The sequence below is a fragment of the Suricata suricatta genome, chromosome 12, assembly GCF_006229205.1.
Source record: "Suricata suricatta isolate VVHF042 chromosome 12, meerkat_22Aug2017_6uvM2_HiC, whole genome shotgun sequence".
Classification (NCBI taxonomy): Eukaryota; Metazoa; Chordata; class Mammalia; order Carnivora; family Herpestidae; genus Suricata; species Suricata suricatta.
The window spans coordinates 79,590,823-79,609,393 of record NC_043711.1 but is presented as its reverse complement, the minus strand read 5'-3'; the positions used below and the strand labels follow the sequence as shown (position 1 = coordinate 79,609,393).

Here is an 18,571-nt window from a genome sequence, read left to right as displayed (position 1 = left end):
TATATTGGCATGCTACACTTGTGCAAATCACAGCTCAATACTATTACATTATTATTAACTAAAAAAAAAATCAATACTTTATTCAGACTTCCTCAGTTTTTCCTAAATATGCCTTTTCCATTTTAGGATCCCATCCAAGATACGACATTACATTTTGTGGTCGTGCTTTCTTAGGCTTTTCTTGCTTGTGACAGTTCTCAGAAAAAAAATTTTTTTGATGACCTTGACTATTTTGAGGAGTCCTGGTCAGGTATGTTGTACCTGATTTGTCTGGAGATTTTCTTATGATTAGACCGAGATGATGTGCTTTGGGAGGAAGACCACAGAAATAAAGTGGCTGTTCTCACATTCTTCCGAGGGTATATACTGCCAACACGACTTATCAGTATGGATATGAACTTTGATCTTTGATCCGTCAAAGTCTCTACCGTAAAGTTATTCTTTTTATTTCTTTGCATGCCGCACTCTTTGGAATAATGCCATGATATGCAGCCTACACTTACGGTGTGGGGAGCTGTCCCTTCCCTAAGGATGGAGTCTCTCATATAAATTACTTGGAATTCTTCTGCACCAGAGATTTATTTATCCTATCTATCTATCTATCTATCTATCTATCTATCTATCTATCTATCATCTATCTACTTATTTACTCAATCATTTATTTGATAAATATCATACTTGGGTACATCCATATTCCATGTGGGCCCAGGGATATTTATTTTATCCGCTGGGTTATAACTCAATATAACTTTATGCTCTTGCTCAAATTGTTCCAACTTCAGCCACTGAGTTTTTTTCAGTTGAGTCCCCAGACTTTCTGACTTGAGGAAAAAAACAAACTAAGGTAGATATTTTGCAGTAATGATCTCAAGTTCCTCCCATTCCTGCACGTTCAACCCCTTTGCCAAGTGATTCTGCAGTTTCCCTCACGGAGACTGAGTGCCCTTCTCCATTCCTGGAATTTGGGTCCAGCCCTGTGACTTGCTTTGGTCAATGGGAAAAGGCCAAAGCTTGAAAAGGCCTTGTGCACGGGGCTTGCTGCCCCAGGGACTCTGAGACCACCCTGGGAGCCACCAGCCAGCCCGCGGAGAGGACAGGGTGTGTGGCCCAGGTATCCCCACGGCCCTTGCCTACCGCCAGCCAGCAGCCACGGGAGCGATTGCAGACAGAAGATGAACTCAGACGCAAGCTGCTCCCACGGATCCCAGTCCAGACTGCCAACCCACGGAGCCACGAGCAGGTCCCGGTGAGTTTAAGCCAGCGCGTCCTGGAAAACTTGCACCACTTCCTTTGGTGAGTGCGTGTCATTTGAATTTTCTGTTACATGAAGTCAAACCTAATCCTAAATGGACATGGAATTTATTTCATAGGAGGTGGTGGAAATGGAGTGAGGGAGGCAGAGTCAGTACATTTAACTGTCTGGGTGGATTAATGATAATATTAATAATGTTATTAATAAATATAATATCTAAGTTATGTAACATATAATAAATCAATATACTATCAATACACGAATATATAATATAAAAGATATAACTATAATATTATATATAAATTATATACATAATTATTATTTTATATTAAAGTTTATTAATTTTTGAGAGAGAGAGAAAATGCAAGTGGGGGAGGGGCAGAGAAAAAGGAAAGAGAGAATCCGAAACAGGCTCCAGGCTGAGCTGTCAGCAGAGCCCAACACGGGGCTCAAACCCACAAACCACAAGATCGCGAGCTGAGCCGAAGTCGGACGCTTAACTGAGGGAGCCACCCAGGTGTCCCAGTAATAATAATTGTTATTATTAGTTTTGTAGCATGTTAGTATTTAATTTGTAGCATTGTTTCAATTTTAGTTCTTCCATTTTTAGTGTAAGCTCAAGGGGCTGAGAGCCCATTCTGTGAGTGCGCACAAAGCAAGCCGTCCTCTGTCCCTGTCCCCCACCCCCCAGCCAGAGGCCGCCAGAAGCGCATCTGCCAGCAGACAACCTGAGCTGATTCCTCATCGCAGCGACAGAGGACGCACGGCCGGCTGGGAACTTGGAGGCATCTCAGCAAGAGGGTGTTGGAAGAGGCTTATTATAGGAGCTGGGCTTGTGCGAGGTGACCTTGGGGACAGTGTAAGCACGCAGGTTTTCTCTAGGTTGCACATTCTCAGGGAACGGCAGTATTCCCGTAGCCGGGCTCCTGATAAACCTTGCCTGTGCAGAAGGCAGACTGGGGCGAGGCTGTCACTGTGAGTGCCCCAGGGGCCATGGTCGCGGTATCCGCCAGGGTAGGGGGACATGCCATCATTTTTGTGGCTTGGAGATGTTCACGTTTTGTCTTTGTTCAGACAGGATTACAGAGTGGTCTTGCTTTAGTCTTGATTCTTTTTTCTGTTTTGTGTTGTGATTTTTCGTCTGTTTTTTTCCTGTTTCTGTTCCACAAGCCATCGGCTGTTATTTGTGAGTGTCAGGCTCAGCTGATCACATCCAAGGCAGCTCCCGGATGTCAGGGCTGCTCTCTCGCTTTCAATGGAGACCAATGCTGGTAGGATTCCTTTTCCCTAAAGATCTCCAGATATACTCAGGTTGGAGCAAGAAGCTCATTCCTTCTCAAATCGGGCAGGCATCTTTGGGGATTTTTCTTCTCCCAGAAGCCTTTCCTTTCCCATATTCTACTCACAGTATCTTAACCTCAGATAGTTACAGTATTAACTATACACAAATGGATCATATTACTAACAAGATACAGTAATAATAATAGGTATCAGGCACTTGCTATATTTCAGATGCTGTTTTAAGCATTTTACGTCTTAATTCAAGGATTCTTTTCTTTAATTTTTAAAAATGTTTTATTTAATTTTGAGAGAGAGACAAACAACATGTGAGTGGGGGAGGAGCAGAGAGAGAAAGGCAGACACAATCTGAAGCAGGCTCCAGGCTCTGGGCCATCAGCACAGAGCCCAGCCCAGGGCTCGAACTCACAAACTTCCAGATCACGACCTGAGCCGAAGTTGGGCGCCCAACCAACTGAGCCACCAGGCTTAATCCAAGGATTCTTAACCTGGGGTCATACAGGGGCCCATGAATGAGCTGCGTCTTCATTTGTCTGTAATTAAATTCAGCACTTCCTTCCATTTTGAAGGTAGACACAGGCGACAGTAGTGTCGGCAGTGCCTGAGACCTGGCCACCGTTAGAGATCATAGCTACTTTCTTATCCCACGACAGTAGTGATGGATATCTCAAAACACTGTCAGCACTCAGCATTACTGTGCGTGAGAGCACTTAGATCTTGAGGCCACTATGGTGGGTATTTAAGCGGTCACCAAAAAAGCATGTACAGTCCTATATCACAACTGTGTTCTTTAAAAATATTTTGGGGCACCCCTGGGCGGCTCATCGGTTGAGCATCTGACTTCGGCTCAGGTCATGATCTTGCAGTTTGTGAGTTTGAGCCCCACGTTGGGCTCTGTGCTGACATGCGGAGCCTGCAGCCTGCTTCTGGTGTGTGTGTGTGTGTGTGTGTGTGTGTGTGTGTGTGTGTGTGTGTGTGTGTGTGTGTGTGTGTGTGTGTCTGCCTGCCCCTCCCTCATTCACACCTGTCTTAAAATGAAAGAAAAAATATTTTGAGGACCATGATTTTAATTACCATAATCTGTTCCCTTCGTAATTCAATGTATTTTATTTCAAGCACCTGAAAACAGTGCTCTGAGAAGGGCTCCATGATCTCACTAGATGCTAAATGGGTCCACGGGGCGTGAAGAGCCCTGTGCATCGATTTACTCCTCCTGTGACCCCACAGGCAGGTCTGATTACCAGCTTGTTACCAGAGGGGCCAGGAAGCACAGAGAAGGTGCGTAGACTTCCCAGGGTCACACAGGTACCGAGTGGCTGAGCAGTATTAAATCTGTCAGCTGTTTTCACAGCCTATGGGGTGCTGTGGGCTTGTTCACTGTATGACGCATGTGCATGTGACTATCCGGAGGCAGGCATTAGACACATGGATGTATGGATCTGTGTGTGTGTGTGTGTGTGTGTGTGTGTGTGTGTGTGAAGGGAACCACAAATATTTGTCCACTCTGGGTCTTCTGTCTGCCTTCTGCAATCACTTTGAGTAAACTGCATCCTCATCTCCTTTGAGCCCTTGGGGCTGAAGGGCTGGGCTGGGGGAGGGCTGAGGGGCCAGGCAGGGGTGAGGTGGGGAGCAGGTGAAAGTGGGTAGGAGGGCAAACATAGCCCCAGGGCTCAGGCCTGAAGCTCCTCACACAATGAGCCCTTCCCCTGAGGACTTGGGACTGAGAACACCAAGACCCCAGTCCGGGGCCCAGCTGCTGGGGTGAGGGGGTGAGGGGAAATGAGGGGGTGAGGGGAAAGGAACACCACACTCATGAGGGGGACCCTGGGCTCTCAGCACCCTACGGCTACACTGCTTCCCTCCTGACCCCAGACCTGAGTTTTCCAGACAACCAGCAGTTCTGTGACCCCAGCTGGCGTTCCGAGACTGCCCTCCGTTCTGACACTCAGGGCCGCCCTCCCTTCTTTAGATGCCAGCTTCAAGTTCAGGGTGTTTTCTGTGCTTCTGACAGCCAGCCATAAAGTAGAGATTCCCCGGGACTCCCTCCTCGGGGTTGACTAATTGGCAGGAGCGGCTCGAAGAGCTCAGGGAACCCTTCACTTACTAGATCACCTGTGTTTTGTACGGGGAGACAACTCAGGAACGTGGAGGAGATGCGTGGGGGGCGGGGGCAGAGCGCCCACCTTCCACATCCCAGGATGGGCTACTCTACTTGCTCCTCCAGGCGCGCTCACCGGCCCAGAGCTCTAGACCTTGTCCTCTGGGGGTTCTGTGGAGGCTGCATTGCATAAGCAACAAGTTAATGTTGAAATCATTGGCTGATGGCCGGGATTCAACCTCTCCTCTCCACTGCCCTGGGGGTGGCGGAGGTGGGGTGGGACTGATCAGGTTCGTTCCCCTGGCAACCAGCCCCCAGCCTCCGGCTTTCTCCAAAAGTCACCTCATCAACACACACTGGGAAGTCACCTCATTAACAAACACTCTGTGGGTAAGAATAAATTCCTTGCACCTTCAGGGCTGGGAAGCATTTTCAGCAACCAATGACAAAAGACCCAATATAGCAAAAGATAGCTCTTGCCTCTTCTCCGGAAGTTCCAACCATTTCGGAGCTGTGGCCCAGAAATGGAGATGAAGGCCAAACTTATAGGGGTTTTTTTTTTTAAGTTTATTTTGAGAGTGAGAGAGTGAGTGAAGGAGAGTGGGGGAGGGGCAGAGAGAGAGGGAGACCGAATCCCAAGCAGGCTCCACATGGTCAGCGCAGAGCCCGATGTGGGGCTAGAACTCAACCTCGAGATCATGACCTGAGCCGAAATCAAGAGTTGGATGCTGGGGCACCTGGGTGGCTCAGTTGGTTAAGCGTCCGGCTTTAGCTCAGGTCATGATCTCATGGTTCGTGGGTTCGAGCCCCACATCAGGCTCTGTGCTGACAGTTCAGAGCCTGGAGCCTTCTTTGGATTCTGTGTGTCCCTCTCTCTCTGACCCTACCCTGCTCATGCTGTCTCTTAAAAATAAATAAAAAACATAAAAAAAAAGAGTCAGATGCTTAACCGACTGAGTCACCCAGGTGCCCTAAATTTACATTTCTTATTATAAAATGTTTTAAGTGCTTATTTATTTTTGAAACAGAGAGAGAGAAAGATAGAGAGTGACCAGGGGAGGGGCAGAGAGAAAGGGAGACACAGAATCCAAAGGCGTCTCCAGGCTCTGAGCTGTCAGTACAGCCCCCAATGCAGGGCTCGAACTCATGAACCATGAGATCATGGCCTGAGCCGAAGTTGGATGCCCAACTGACTGAGCCACCCAGGCGCCCCTATATATTTCTTATTATAAGTCGCAGCATCACAGGAACCTAGTAAAGCCTGGGGTCTGTAGCCTGAAGGGAGTGAGGCCCCAGAAGGGCCACTGGGACGTGGGCTATCCCAGTAGGGGAGCCGAAGGCTCTTCTCACGCCGTGGCCCCTGGGACAGGGGTCTCCCAGAAGTGTCCCTTTGACAGCAGCTCTGGATAGTTGTTTTCCTCCCCAAGGCTAAGTGACTTCAGTAAACATGATACATATGCCTCACATGGATTATTTGTGGCCGTCATCAGCTGATCCTCATACCCGAGCTGCAGGGGATCCATTGTTACAGCTTCATGGGTGTTTTATAGGGAGCCGGGGCCCAATGGAAAAATCACAGCAAGTCACTGCATCTCATTTCCTCATTTAAAAACCAGGGACAATTAGGTGCTGCTGCTGTCAGAACCAAATATTGTCTTTTCTCAATTCTAAGTGGTAGCCTCTATGCCCGGTGGACCCTATGTTTGGGGAGATTTGGGCATGAAGAGAAAGCAATAGCTTGTCTCTTATCTAATGTGTAATTTAGTAAATTAAAAAAAAATTTTTTTTTGAGAGACAGAGAGAGACAACATGAGCAGGGGAGGGTCAGAGAGAGAGGGAGATACAGAATCCGAAGCAGGTTCCAGGCTCTGAGCTGTCAGCACAGAGCCCAACATGGGGCTCGAACCCACGAACCGTGAGATCATGACCTGAGCTGAAGCCTGACGCTTAACTGACTGAGCCCCCTGGGCGCCCCGGTCTGTGATGGTGAGAATAGCTGGCCAGGCCAGGCCACCACAGCATGGCTTCGTTGTGAGGCCTGGGAGGGACCACAGCAGACGCCGGGACCCTCTGCGGACTTCCGGACCCTCACAACTGTGCCCTTGTGCGATTTGGGCTTCTTTGGTGGCTGACTCCAGACATCATCATCAGGCCCTGCTTTTCTCTCGTCCGCTCGCACAGGCAGGCGGCTCTCCTTGGAAAACAGAGTGGCAGTTGTGGGTCTTAGTCACGCAGGAGATGAGGCTGGAAAGGTGACTGGGCCACCCACATTCCCTATCCCCACCTCCAGGGTTTTCTTCTCTACGCTGGAGTGCAGAGGCCATGGGCAGCCATGGAAGGATTTTGAGCATGAGAAGATTCCATGAGTCATGATGCAGGGCCTGATTGGTCATTATAAACAAACTCTTGATCTAAAGACACTTTCTTGTAGAAGATTCATGTGACATGAGCACCAGGCAGCATAGCATGCTGGCTTTTCTTGAGAGCTCACGTTTTCTCACATTCCTTCGGGAAAAGGTGTATGGGTTAAGATTTTAAGCCGTGGCTTAAAGAAGAAAAAATCTGTCTCTCACTTGTGTAAGGTGCTCCAGGACTGGTGGGGCAGTTCCACACACAAAGGAAATCCGGGCTTCTTCCATCGTTCTGCCTCCAGTCGTTTGTAGCTTCAAGATATGAGCTCACTGCATGGTCCCAGCTGCTGGTGCTCCAGTCATCACATCTCCATCTCAGGTAAAAGAAAAGCAGGGTGGGCAAGGGGTTCGCCTTCTGGTGGGTCAGCTTTCCTATTTTCCTGACTTGACATCTCTTCTTAAATATTATTGCCCAGAGCCTGGTCATATGCCCTACTTTCATATCAGAGAAGTCCGGAAAGTGGGATCTTTAGAGGGGCCCCTTACCATCCAAAGTGGGGCATGTGTGTGTTTAAAGTGCAATATGCATGTACTATGCCACTCTTCCCATTGAGAGGTGGGGTCTCTGACCCCCTACTCCCCAAATCTGGGCTGGGGCTCTGTGAGTGCTTTGAACAGCAAAATAGGCCGAAGTGATGCTTTTATCATGTGATTTACCATCTTGGTCATGGAAGGCCATCCATCTTCTGCCTGTTTGGCTTGGAACCAGCAGACTCTTCATGGGCACGTGCTCTATTTAGTGACCTAGGACGCTGGGCTCAGAAGGGCCATTCACTCATTTTTGTGCTCTGCTGTGCTCTTGCATTTTTTTTAAGTTTTATTTATTTTGAGAAAGAGAGGGTGCGCACATGCAAGTGGGGGAGGGGCAGAGACAGAAGGAGAGAGAATCCCAAGCAGACTCTGCGCTGTCAGCACAAGCCCAGTTCCACGGACCATGAGATCATGACCTGAGCCGAAACCAAGAGTCAGTTGCTTACAAGCCACACAGGTGCCCTGTAGTCTTGAAATTCTTAGAGTATTATCTTTGAACATGTGTTTCATAAGGAAAGGCTGATGGGACAATGGAGCTAGGGCCTATGCAGAAAGGATGTGCACACTAGTTCCCTGCCACTCTATCTGTATATGTGTTTCTGATGTCAGCTGCATGGCTCTCACGACAGGCTTACCTCGTGTGTGGGGTCCCCTGCTCAGAAGGGCTCAGCAGAGCATTAAAACAGTTAAAATTGTTTTAAATTTTATCTTCTTCTTTTTTTTAAGTTTATTTATTTCTTTTGAGAGAGAGAGGGAACAAGAGAGAGAGACAGAGAATCCCAAGAAGGTTCCTCACTATTAGCTCAGAGCCCGATATGGGGCTCGAACCCATGAACTGTGAGATTGTGACCTGAGCCAAAATCAAATGTCGGATGCTTACCTGACTGAGCCACCCGGGTGTTTTAAATTTGAAATTAAAAATTTTATAATTGTTTTAATGCTCTGCTGTCACATTTTGAAGTTCTTAATCTTATCTTTGAACTTGCGTGTTGGAAGTGAAGTCCAATGGGACAGTGTCTGCGTGTGAGCAGAAGAGGTACACGGAATATGAGGCCCCACTGTTTACATACTGTGTTCACAGGGTCTCTATGATGTAGAATTGCATTAACTCACGTTACGTGGACATTCAGTGGGACTCAAAGTGGGTACGAGGTAAGCATGTGATGCTGTGATTGAGTGAGTAGGGTACAGCCTGAGGAGGCCAGGCTTTCTGTTCCAACCAGAGTGCCTTTGTCACAGAAAGAAGGCACGGGTGTTCCCAGAAAACTCAGATGACCCGGAACTGGATCATACCCTTTCCTATCCATGTTACTTCCCTGGATTAGGCAACTGCTTGCACTAAGAATGATGACCTAGAAGGAAAGGAGAAACAGGGAACTCAATACTTCGCTTTCCTTTCAGTGTTCCTTACTCATGATGAGCAGCAGGCAGAGAGTGTTAGTAGAAGGTGTGCACGTCAAGAAGTGATGACAAATGATTCACTGGTTTGGTGCGGCTTTTCCACTGTCCCAGAGGAATGAAGTACACACACACCTGTGAGCTCCGAAATACCCATGCTGTCATTTCAGTGATTCCACACAGGAGTTCGGTGCTGTCCCATTTGCATTCAGAACTGTCACTGTATAATGTAAAGGTAAAGGGTACAATTCATGCTAATAACTTCAATGAAAAAGGTGTTTTAGAACAACATTAAGTAGTGAATAAAAACACCATGACCTGTTGAGAGAGATACTGTCGGAGAAAGGAACAACCACACTTTCCTAATATTTGAACGAGGGGCTCCACGTTTTCATTTTGCACTGGGCCCTGCAGATCAGATTCCTGGTCCTGCTTGGAATGCTTGCTGTCAGACGTCTCCTCTGAGAATCCAGCCGCCATGTTGTGAGGAAGCCCGAGTCCTGTGGAAAGGGCCTGTGTGGATGGTCCCGTCAGCAGTCCTACCCAGGCCCGACCTTGGAGTCATCCCAGCCCACATGACAGAAATGAAGCCTCCGGATGATTCCATCTCCACCTCTCCCAGAAATGTCCCCTCCCCCACCCCGCCCCTTACCCCTTATCTCTTCCAGACACCTCCATCTAGCAGAAGCTCAGTCGTCCTGGCACTGAGACCCACCCTCCTGCAATGCCCTGTCTGACATCCAGACCTACTAAATCCATGAGCAAAATGAAGTCCATGGTCGTTGTTTTTCTGCCCCTGAGACTGAGATTGTTTTATACACAGAATTAAATGCACCATTGTTTTATCGTTTTGGGTTGCCCCCAATGTTTTGTTAATACAAATGAAACTACGGTGAATAACTCTGTAACATACATTATGTATATATTCAGGGCAGAGTCATAGAAATGAAAATGACTGTGTCAGGGGGCAAATGCATACGTAATTCTGTGAGCTTTCTGCTAAACTCCTTTCCAAATTCTTATTTCCTCCCCACATAGCTTTGGATTTACATTCGTACACGTATAATGTCTCCTCCCTGACATAACTGTGTACATAGAGAGACACACAGAAAAGTGCACACAGGAAGGTGAAGCCTGATGCAGTCTACCAAACTGAACGTGTGCTTGTAACCCACACAGAGGTCAAGTTCCGTTCCCCTAAAAGCTGCCCTAGCGCCCCTTCCCAGTGAGCCCTCCCTTCCATGCCCGTGTGTGAATTCACCACTCTTTACCCGTTTTCTGCATGTCCTTGCCGGTTGGCAGCTCTACTGCTTGGCTTCTCTTCTAGTCAACAGAGCCCCTTACATGGATATCAGGTTTGTTAGATCTCCTTTACCTTTCTGTTGGGTTATTGCTCTCAAACTAGGTTCCTGTGTAACCCTGGGGTCCCTTCTCAAACAAGAGGAAAAGAACAAAGGCTTGGCTTGGCTTCTATCAGTTAAAAACCTTCCCCCAACCCATCAAGTCTTGTCTGCTGTCAAGCTGCGGCAATGACAAAGGTTCCAGAAACATAGAGGAAATGCCATAGACTGCATTGTGAATAACAGTGGACGTCATTTATGGAGTGGTCTTATGTGTCAGGACATGTCTTTCATGTATGGTAGATAGATTTTCTCTAAACGTCAAACGCCTTGTTGAGATAGGTATCATGATCCCCATCTCACCGGAAGTGAAAACCAAGGTTCTGAGAGGGCCAGCAACTTGCTCAAGGTTAACACATTGGAGGATCAGGAAGCCTGTGAGCTGTGGGTTATACCACAGCACTGGCTTCCTGCTGTTTAGACCATTGCCCTCTGTGTTGTCTTCTCAGTCTGGCCCTCAAGGGCCCATCTATCTCAGCCCGGACTAGACCTCTGGCTTCTCAAATGCTCTGGAGCTTTCCCCTGGGTCAGCCCCAGGGCCTTTGCATGTGCTGTTGCTTCTGCCTGGAGCCCTCTCTTTCCTCTTCATTTAACTCCTCCTCATCCTGTAAGGATGTCTTCCCCAACTAGTTGATGTTGTTGCAACCCACATTCACTGTACTTTAGGTTGCTTGGTTAGTTTTTATTGAATTTCTGTCTCTTTCCACCCACCCCAGACTATAAGCACCTTAGAGCAAGTGTCAGTCTCTCTGGTTCGTGGCCCTATTCCCAGTGCATAGCACAGTTGTTGGTACATAGTAGTTAATGAGTACTTGTTGAGGGAAGGGGCCTTCTTACTTGGGTCTCACGGCAGCCCTGTGAAGCAAGCAGAGGTGGGCTGCTCATTCCCATTTTATGGATGAGGAGAGTGGGGTCCAGGGACAGTGAGTTTCCTGATTTGTGGACATAGGCCTGTAAGACCCTCCTAGGGTCAAGCTGACCCTAATGGAGGATACCAACCATTGTTTCTCTCTCTGGCCCTCTTCCTGGTGGACTTTCAGGCTTTGAAAGTCCTAAAATGTAACCTATAATTACAACATAAAGGTTAACCTGTTTTTTTCAAGACACGGTTGCAAAATCCCAGCCTTTAACTGCTAAGTTCTGGATTCTGTACACCTGCTTCTCCACCACCCCCTTCGGACCTATGATTGGTCACTTCAATTCTCTTCTGAGACAAGAACCTTAGAATTGATAGGTTCCCGCCAAGATCTGGCAGTTGTGTGTCGAAATGTGATTGACCCCCATGGAATGCTGTAAACTATGATTGGTTATCTCAATGATGACTTCTCTTGCCCCGATATGACCTATATAGCCCCTGAGTTTCCGCTCAGCGGGTGCTCTCCTTCGAGAACTTCATGCAACCGGGAGAGGCCGTTCGGCCGAGCTAAAGTAAAACCCTATTAATCAACTCCAGTTTCTTGCGGGTTCTATTCTCGGTGACTTGCATTGGGAAATAAGGTCCAACAGGCTGACCTGGGCGGCTGTGGTCCTGACACCTCTCCCAGACACCAAGGGGCAGGTGATGCTGGAGGGAAAGGGCCTCAGCCACCAGGAGGCTTCCGAGTGCTCAGATGAAAGTGGCCTGTCCCTGTCCCTCCTCTGCCCGGGCCACAGTGGGGAGGCCATGCAGGTGGACAAGGAAGAAAGCGAAGCCCCCCCCCCCAGGAAAGATTTGGGGGGCAGTGAGCCCATGGCCAAGTGTCTGAAGCCAGGGCAAGGGGTTGGGAAGTCAGAAGCAGGAGGGAAGGTCCTGTCCCGGCCCCAGGGGGTCAAGTAGGGACAGCAGCCCTTCACGGTCCTGGGTCAGCTTCAAGCACCTGCCGGCTTCAGCTAGGCAACTGCTTATGTATTTATTGGTTTTCCTTTAGCCCTGGTCACAGGGACCGGAAGATCCAGGTGAAGCACACCGTGGAGCAGGTGATGGGGGTCCAAGGCCGCCTCTGTAAAATTTTGCTGAGTGACTTTGGCCAAGTGAATTTACTTGCTGGGTCTCAGTTCCCTTGTTTGGAAAAGGGAGAGATGATCATAGCCCCTATCCCATAAGGTCGTTGTGGGGTTCTGTGGATAATGTGAGGGAAGTCTTCATGAGGGGCCTGGAAGAGGGGAAGAATGGGAGACAACATCACAGAGAGCTTACATGTACAGGCTCTGTCCTCGGTGCCTCACAATATACTAGACCCTCCAGGGACTGGAGGCTCTTACATTTTCCTTGTGAGGATCAGGAGTGGACTCAGGCCCCGCTCTCTGCAGAACCAGAGGGCTGAACTGATACCCTGTTGCTTAGACCGTAGCTCCCACAGGCTGGGTCCTGAGTTCCAGGCCACAGGGACATAAACGTCCAGTGGAAATGGGTGATTCCTCCAGGACGCTTTCCTCAGAAGGAATTCGTCAGGCCCGAAGGAGCCTCCGAGCTCCAGTGTAGGAACAGAGCAGAGGCGGGGCTGGAGAAGGACTGAGCGAGGTGAACAGCCCCGACTGCATGCTGAGCACAGGGTACCGGGGAGCTACGGAAGGTTTCAGGGAGGGGAAATGCCATGACTATAGGCCAGGAGGGAGCACACCTGGAGATGGAGCCCCATAGGGAGACCGCTGGGATATTCTGAGCTAAAGAGAAGTTGGGGGTCAGAGGGGCAGCAATGCTGGACAAAGCGTTTCCCTTCCTGAACCTTTGGGTGAAGGCACCGTGGCCAGAGAGGGCAGAGCTGCCCACCAGCCATGGGCTGATCAGCTCCAGACTTACATGGAGGAAAAATATTTAACTCACTGAATTTTGGGGTCTATCTGCTACAGCAGCCTGCCTTGTACCCTAAGTCACCGTGTAACCACATGCAAGGCATTTTACTTTTCTGAGCCTCTGTTTCTACATCTGTAAAATGGGGTAATAGTAGAACCCATTGGGATTCAGAGATGGTACATGTAAAACTAGCACCGGGGAGGGACGCGGTCAGTGCCCTTTGTTCTGACCCAGTTCCCCCTGGTTGATTCTGTGTGGTAGACACTCCCGACTTCCCATTCATCCCGAGGGCAAGTCCCTTATTTTCTCTTCCTCCTTCTGACGCCCCCACGGGCACCCAGTGCAGGGCAGTGGACCCAACCAGACCCTGACTCAGCGATACAGTAACTGGGTCTGGATGCCTTTCTGACAGAGGTGATCCCTCTCCTGTATTTTACAGACTGGGAAACTGAGGTCTAGAGAGAAGCAGGGATTTGCCCGCGCTCCACAGAGACTCAGGCAGAGCGGTGGCTGGATTCAGGCCTCCGCGGGCCCTGGGGGGAGGAGTGATCTCTGATGAAAGTGCCCGGTTGCGGGGGGGCCCCCGCTGTCTCCCCTCCCTTGCTTACTGTGGCCCCTGCCACCCTGGCCCCTTGTCATTCCGCATGATCACCTCAGGGCCTTCGCAATTGCTGTTCCCCCTAGTGAACTTACTCTTCCCTGGCTGCCTCTTCCTCGCTGTGTTAGTCCTCAGTTTAGGACGACCTCTTCAGAGAGGGTTTTCCCTGATCACCTGAAGCTGGACCCTCTATAATCCGTTTCTGCCTCCTGTTTATTTTCCTTATTTGCAATATATTATTAACTTAGTTTTACAAACGAAAACAATTTTTTTTTGGTTTGGGGCAGTCTCTCTCTCTCTAGCCTGTTAAGTTCTGTGACCACAGGACTGTCTTGTTGGTTCCATCCCCAGCACACAGCCTGGCCTTGACCCTGGCGGATCCTTGACACATACTTGTGATGTGAATAAATGAACCGATGCATGAATGAATAACTACATGAGTGAACGTTGCAGGCCTGATGGCCACCTCATGGCATTTGCATGATTTCCCTGGGTACTGGGCTCCACTCTCCCTGTTGTGCAGATGGGGGGAAAGGGAGGCTCTGGGAGGGCTCTCGGGGTAAGGCAGGAATGTGTCCGATGCTAAAGGCCATCGGACATCCCTGACCTTGGGGCACATGAGAACCTCGGTTGAGCAATTCCACGTTAATCTAACACCAGAAAGTAACACATTTATCCTGGACGTGGCCTGGACCAGACCCCATTCTCCAAAGTCTTACTCCATCAAAAGATGCTGATACTTGTGTTGCCAATGCAACCCTGATAGCTTTCTGAAGCATTGTTAAATGGAGGGGGGAAGACTCACACAGACACCGAGGGGGGAGGAAAATCTGGAAAACAGGGTCAGACCCCGCAGCCACCAAGACAAACCATCTGATGCTAGCTGCTCCCTCACTCCCTGCAGAGGGCCCCCTTGTACCACGTCCATGGCTGTCCTCTCTGGGGCTGCGTAGAGAACGCTCTCCCTTGGTGTGGAAACTGCTTTCACTGGGGACACTCGGAGACCTTGGGGACAATGTGATCTGCCTACATGGCTCCACTGGGACCTATTGGGGACCAGTGATAAAGGCAGACTGGTCCTGGAGAGCTTTCCAGAAATTTCCTTTAGTCCTTGAAGTAAGTGGATGGGACATTGCCCCAGGGGTTTTGTGGTTGGTGCCAGGAGGCCTCAGAGAGGCCTGGATGAGAGAGGCAGCTCATAGATGACTGGTGGTGATTGGCTGTGCCACCTTGGATGAAATCCTTTCCCTCTCTGAGCTCCAATTTTTTCGTGACTAAAATGTGGAGAATGCGGATCTGATACAGGGAGAGGTGATTCTGGATATGATTCTGCATAAAAACCTGCTGATTCAGAAGCCAGTTCCTATGAGTAGTGTTCCCCAGAAGATCCAGCCAGGGCCAAGGCCACACCAGCCACACCTCCAGAGGGCCCTTGGCTGCCAGTGTCCTTCCATTGGTCTGGTCTGCAGCCACCATGGGTCACATCACTCTCAGGGGACTTTTAGAGGTTGGCAGGGCCTCTGTCCTTATTGTACAAATGGGAAACAGAGGCTCAGAGAAGGCCAGGGACTCTGCCCTGGGGACACAGGACAGCAAACCAGGGTCCGACATCCCCGGGCAGGACACTGCTGCGTCCTTGATAGTTTGGGCCAACCTGGGGATGAGCTGGAGCCTGGAGCCAGGCGTTGAGGGTGGAAAGGCTGGGAGAGTGGGCAGAGATGGAGAGAAGGGAAATGGTGGCCAGAGAGATGGACAGTGGAAAAGCAATCCCCAGCTCTGGCCTGTCCAGCATCACTGCTTCTGGAAACAGTGCCCTTAAACTACTAGTCCACGTGACTTGGGTGGGACTGACCCCATTTCTAGGCATGACCAGGTAAGCCAGGTCTCATCAATCAGACTAACAGTGTTAAGTGCATGCAGCGATTGGCACTGAAGGACCAGTTCCGTCTGGAGAAGATCTTGCCCTTGCTGGAATCACTGGGATGGGGAAACTGTGTGTCTTAGGGATACTCAACTGGGAGCCAGGGCTGCAGGGGCCACCAGTCAGGAGAAAACCTGACGGAGAGTGAAGTCAACATGGCAGGTACAGGGCTGAGCAATGAAGAAGGACATCATCTGAGCGCCTAGATCTAGCCATACCTGAAGCCATCCCTAGACTTCCTGGTAGGTGAGTCAATCCATTCCTTAGGATAGGTTTCTATCCCTTTGTGCTGGTCAGTCCTGGCACAGAGGAGGAAGGAAGGGGGTATATGGAGTCTTCAGTGCCCCCCGGAGGAGCTTGTCTCTGGGGCTCACACCTTTGCCTCCATCTCCTCTCCAGCACACCCTAGCCGATAAACTCTGCAATACACAGATAAACGCCGTGGATTCAGAAATGCACGCTCACCCTACCTGGGCCCAGAAGTAGCGGGGGCATGCACGAGGAGTGGACTTCCTCACCCCGTTTACCTCTCTGGGAACTAACATTTATTAGGCACCTGCTCATGTCAGGCTCTGTTACTGACATACATGATTTCATCGCCTCTTTGCCACAGTGCATCCAGGAGGGGGCTTCCTCTCCATTTCACAGACAAGACAACTGAGGCCTTGAGAGCCTGAGCCACTGGCCTCAAGTCCAAGAGCAGGAGCAGGTCTGTCCAGCCCCAGAGCCCTGCCCACAGCACGACACCGCACACAGTAAATGTTAAATAAAGGCCTACCGAGCAAATGCTGTGTGAGGCCACAGGAGGCTTCTGAGCAGAACCCTTCCCCACCCTCGCCTGAAATGCCCCCACTGGCAACCACACCCTTCCTTGTTTCTAAAGAGATCAGCCTTGATCTGTGCTGGGGGGGTGTTGCTCAGCAGGTCGGCTGAGCCCCTGCTCAAGAACAGGCAGGGCAAGGTGCCCCATTTCCACCACCCCAGCCTCATCTAGCAGAAAACCTTCTGAAGACAGAGGCAAACCCTTAATGGAAGAGCAGGTCGGTCTGGGCTGGCCTGGGTGTTGGCTGCGCATGGCAGGATCGTGGTGGCCTCAAGACCAAGGAGGGTGACACAGCGAGGGGGTGGGTGCCCCCTCTGTGACCTGGTCCTCCAAAGGAAGTTCATGAGCAGCCCTGTTCCCCCGGACCCAGGCGGAAGCTGGCTCTGCCTGACACTCCCATCCCTGCAAGTCCCCCAGCTGTGGGCAGCATCGCCATTGGATCTTGTGGGAGGAAAAGGTTAGGGTCTCAGCTTGGAGGCTGGAAGGATCTGAACCTGAAGACTGGCATCCTGCTCAAGGCAGAATGGATGGTCCCCACCAGCCCCTGAACGTGAGCTGAGGTGAGCTAGGGTGACAGGGAGAGCTGAGTGGGCAGCCCCCAGGCAGAAATCTGGCTGTCAAGGGCCAGAAGGAGTCTGGCAGGACCCTGGCCCAGAGCACAGATCGGAAACTTGGTTCTAGACTCTTTTCAGGGGTGGTGTGTGTCTGTTTTTAACCCAAAGTGGCTTCCAGTTGTTTTTAGAGGCTGTTCAAGACCATCATGGTGACTCTATATAGCCAGAAAGAGCGAGGGCAGATGGGGGTGCGTGGTGGTGGAGCTCCGGGGCTCCTTCTCACCACACTTGCCAGCTTTTTCCAAGGGTATCTGCAGCCCCGAGAGATGCTCTGGGATCAACAGGGCTTGTTTTTCAAATAAGGACAATTGGAGAAAGCTGCCCGTTCTAATTCCTTCACAGGCAGTCAAAAGGCAAACGGCCACCTTAAAGGCTCTGACAGGTCCTGCAGCTATGAATGCCCATCCATATTGGTTTAACTGGGTGTCTCGCCCCCTCACTTAACCATAGGCACTTTTCAAGAGGAGCCTGAGTTATTCTCTCTGGAACATATTCTAGAACATGCTGGGAGTAAAGGAATCCCCCTTAGATCTTCTGAAGCCCCCAAATATCAGGTCTGGGCTTCAGATGCTGGGACCTAGGAGGAGTGGACTGGAGTCATGTATTTCTTTGAGGACCTAAGTTAAGTCTGTTCTCAGCTCACTCAGGCTATTGTGACCCTCAAGCTGGCAGGGCACCCCTGCAGGAGACAGAAGGGAAGAGGAAAGAGGGATACTATAGTGTCAGGATCCCCGCAACACCCACAATGTCACGACTTGAGGGGAACAGGGGGGCGGCTGAGCGTCTGGACTCCTGGTTAAGGACGGCTGGCTCGGGGGCCCAGGACAACACCCTGGCACTGTGTCCTGTGTTTGGGTCCAGCTTGTCTGAGGGATACCAAGTCCTGGCTCTCCCTGTGGGTCCGGGCTCCAGGCGTGGCTGCTTATTAGATGTCCACGGGACGCAGCATCATGCGAGTGGCCCGCAGCGAGTAGCTGGGGCCCTGGAAGTAGTGCCAGCGGATGCCGTTGAGCTTGCGCACGTGCTGGCGAGCTGGGTAGTAGATGCCGTTGAGATTCGAGAGGCCGCAGGCGTCAAACCACCATCCTGGCGGAGGAAGAGGAAGATGCTTGGGGAGGTGGGGACCAGCCAGTGGGCCGAGGGCAGCCCTCCGCCCTGGGGATGAATCAGGGCTGCTGCCTCCTCCAGGGAGGCAGCTGGAAGGTGATGGGCAGGATGGGATGGGCACGGGGGTGGGAGGGAGATTCCTGGACCCTCTGCTCAGCCTATGGCCTCTGGAGGGCGGCATCTGGATGGTCCCTGAGCTTGTGTCTGTCTCTCTATGGGGCTCTGTCTGATGTCTCGGTCTCTTTCTCTTTGTTCTCTGTTGCCCTGCCTTTCTAGCTCTGTCTCTCACATGGTGTGTCCATCTGTCTTTCTGTGGTCTGTACCACTTCTCTTTATCTCTCCACCC

General features: G+C 50.5%; 1 protein-coding gene and 1 long non-coding RNA gene across 4 annotated transcripts in view; one reads left to right on the top strand and one right to left on the bottom strand.

Moving 5' to 3' along the window:
* The first annotated feature begins 657 nt into the window (after positions 1 to 657).
* On the top strand, positions 658 to 9,818 carry LOC115274269. Of its 2 annotated transcripts, none has more exons than XR_003901170.1 (4): positions 658 to 1,293; positions 1,944 to 2,111; positions 7,232 to 7,379; positions 9,404 to 9,818. It is a non-coding gene; the product is annotated as an uncharacterized LOC115274269 (long non-coding RNA). The 2 variants fall into 2 exon arrangements; XR_003901169.1 differs by having other exon boundaries at positions 8,993 to 9,818.
* Positions 9,819 to 16,148: 6,330 nt separating this feature from the next.
* ANGPT4 (angiopoietin 4) overlaps positions 16,149 to 18,571 on the bottom strand; it is a 41,570-nt gene continuing 39,147 nt past the window's right edge. For both annotated transcript variants that reach the window (XM_029917035.1, XM_029917036.1), the window contains one exon: positions 16,149 to 18,204. In XM_029917035.1, coding sequence (XP_029772895.1) covers positions 18,044 to 18,204 — 161 coding nt within the window. In that variant the 3' untranslated portion in view covers positions 16,149 to 18,043. The remainder of the gene's footprint in view (positions 18,205 to 18,571) is intronic.